Source organism: Dermacentor silvarum, chromosome 1, assembly GCF_013339745.2.
Source record: "Dermacentor silvarum isolate Dsil-2018 chromosome 1, BIME_Dsil_1.4, whole genome shotgun sequence".
Taxonomy (NCBI): Eukaryota; Metazoa; Arthropoda; class Arachnida; order Ixodida; family Ixodidae; genus Dermacentor; species Dermacentor silvarum.
The window spans coordinates 251541012-251543759 of NC_051154.1; the positions used below are offsets into that span (position 1 = coordinate 251541012).

At 52.5% G+C, this 2748-nt stretch overlaps 1 protein-coding gene across 1 annotated transcript; it reads left to right on the plus strand.

The window, feature by feature from the left end:
• The first annotated feature begins 539 nt into the window (after positions 1 to 539).
• Positions 540 to 1925, plus strand: LOC119439175 (uncharacterized). Its single transcript, XM_037704827.2, has one exon. It carries the CDS (start codon positions 672 to 674, stop codon positions 1923 to 1925), a length of 1254 nt encoding a protein of 417 aa, XP_037560755.2. The 5' UTR covers positions 540 to 671.
• Positions 1926 to 2748: the final 823 nt, after the last annotated feature.

Genomic DNA, 2748 nt, shown 5'->3' on the forward strand with positions numbered 1-2748 from the left:
AAGTACTTCGATTCAAATGAGAATCCGGCAGTCTCTTGTCGCGGGATTGCTCGCTTCCACCTGTCGCATAGTTCCGGGATAGCTGGTAAACAGAATAAGGAGACTTTTTCGTCGACGCCCTTGTATCCGGAGCGGCAGCCTGGCGCAAAGCAAGTGTTTTTAGGCATCACTGCTATGGTGAATTACAAAGTGTCGATGTCACTACATGGAGAGACACGTTCAGACGAAAAAAAAAATCACAGCATATCCACGGGGTGAATGATGATGAGTGGGCGAAGCTCCGGAGGGAATCATCGGATTTCCCGCTTAAGGGGACGCTAGCACAAACGCGTTAGAAACGTGCAGTACTCTCTAGTAAGGGGGAGCGGCCACAGCGTCTTACGCAGCCATTTACACATGCCGGAACGTGCACCGCGTTTGCCGACGCCATCACATGACTGCTGAGAGAGTATACCCCCGTATTCATAAATGCTCCTCGACTTGAACTTGACTTGCCACCGCCTTGGGCAGCGCGTTCGAAACGCGTTGAAGGTAAGGCGGAGAGGCCACAGCGTCTTACACCAGCTTCTTACACGGGCCGTAACGCGCTAGCACAAACGCGTTAGAAACGCGCTAGAAACGCGGCCTTTCGTTAATGTTGGGTATTTATTGCCATCGTGGTGCGTGTGTCTATGTGCGCTTCGTGGCGTAGTCGTAGTCGGCGTTCGGCGTTCGCAGCGTTCGGACGTGTCATCATGTGCTCCCTTGTAGGGGAGGTTTCAGCGGCCCGTGTGGGCCGCGGTATCAGGTGTACTGAAAAGCCGGCTGAAGATTACCAGGTTGTTCTGCCTCATCTGCCCACAGGTGCGTCTGTTTTAAACACGGTGTTTTTGCATGGTGATGTAAAAGCCAGGCCATATCGAGTCGAGCATGTCCGAGACAGCCTTGCGCGTCTCTCACTGCTGCCGGAAGTGGTTGCCCTCGGGGCATACCAAATGAATCACCTGTGGGCAGTGACGTTTAAGGATGAGGAAGGCAAGAAGAAGATATTAGCGGCAGATGCGTTCAACGTTAAAGATCACCGCTGCATGGTCATCGACCCACGCGATCAAGGTGTCCGACTGAAGCTTTACTGGCTGCTTCATGGCGTACCGGACGATGACGTGCGAGTGGCTTTGGCGCCGTTTGGAAAAGTTACGGAAATCAGCAGAGACAAGTGGAAGGTCAAGGGATGCATCGACAAAGGATCAACAACCCGCTCGGTGACGCTGAAATTAAAGGTGGGCGTTACAGTGGATGACCTTCCTCACCAGCTGCGTGTTGCCGAAGGCATGGCGCTCGTCTTCGTTCCTGGCAGAGCGCCGCTCTGCCTCCGATGCCGTGGCACCGGACACATCCGACGAGAGTGCCGCGTTCCACGATGTGGGATCTGTCGGCGCTTCGGCCACGATGACTCCCAGTGCGTGCGTTCTTATGCCAGCGTTACAGGCCCACTCCGTAGCGACGTTGTGTCAGAACACCTGATGGACGCCGCCGACGCCGAAGAAGCTAGCAGGGAATACAACGACGGCGCGAAGACTGCTGCAACGCCCCCTGAAGCTTCTTCAGGAGCTGTTCAGGAAGCGAATGGTGGTGCCGAGCCCTCGGCTGCAGCATCGGAAACGATGCCAGAGACTACAACAGATGACGCGGAATCGAAGGCCGCAAACACGTTATTGTCAGTAGCGCAAGACGCCGACCAGGAAGTAACGGACGCCGAGATGCTCACGACCGGAAGCGTCGCTGCAAAGCGGCCTTACGAAGACTCCGACAACATAGGGAAAGCGAGTGCGTCCGGCACCGGCGAGCCTCCAACGAAGGCGTCGACTGGGCGGCGGTCTTCGGTTCAACCGAAGCCAAAGTTGCCGCCTGACCGTAGGGTGAACCCTACAACGCCTCCGCACTAGCGGAGGTGACGTTCCAGACGACTTCAACGAGGATGCCAAGAAACCCACTGTTGCGATGTGAGTAGGACGCCTGGCCAAGCAACCTCCATGAAATGGCGACTAACTTTCAATCTAGCCTTCGCGTTGCGACATTGAATGTGAGAGGACTGTGTTCGCGCAGGAGGCAATGTCAGATTAGTCGCACTCTTTTGGAAAATGACGTTGACCTTCTGGCTGTACAAGAAACAAAAATTGAAAGTGAGGAGCAAACAGAACAAATGGTTCAAATTTTTCGCTCTAGATACAATATATGTGTTTGCCACGCTGTTGGACGGTCAGGAGGCTGCGTCATTTTTATTCGCAATAGCATCGCGGTTGTTGAAAAAGTGTCCGCCTGCGATAGTGGGAGACTGGTTGCATGTGATTTTGTTTTTTCTGGATTACAGTGGCGTGCTGTGTGCATTTACGCACCAAACAAAATGCATGAACGTGAAACTTTTTTCAGGTATGCTGAAGGGTTTTTGAAAACAGAACGAAATATTGTGGTTCTAGGGGACTTTAATTGCGTCTGTAGAGCTGAGGACAAAACAACGGGTCTCAATGTGCGCGATAGAAGCGCTGAGCTTTTGAGTGCAATTGTGATTGAGAGAGAGCTTGAGGACATTGGTTATGTCATGACACGAGATGGCCAAGCACGATATACACATTTTCAAGGTGACTCCCATGCGAGGCTAGATAGAATATACATACCGGCGAAGTTTGTACCACTATGCTCCTCTTATGAACACAACACATTAGTTTTAGTGACCATTGTTTGGTAACGGTTACCATTGGCGAAAAACGA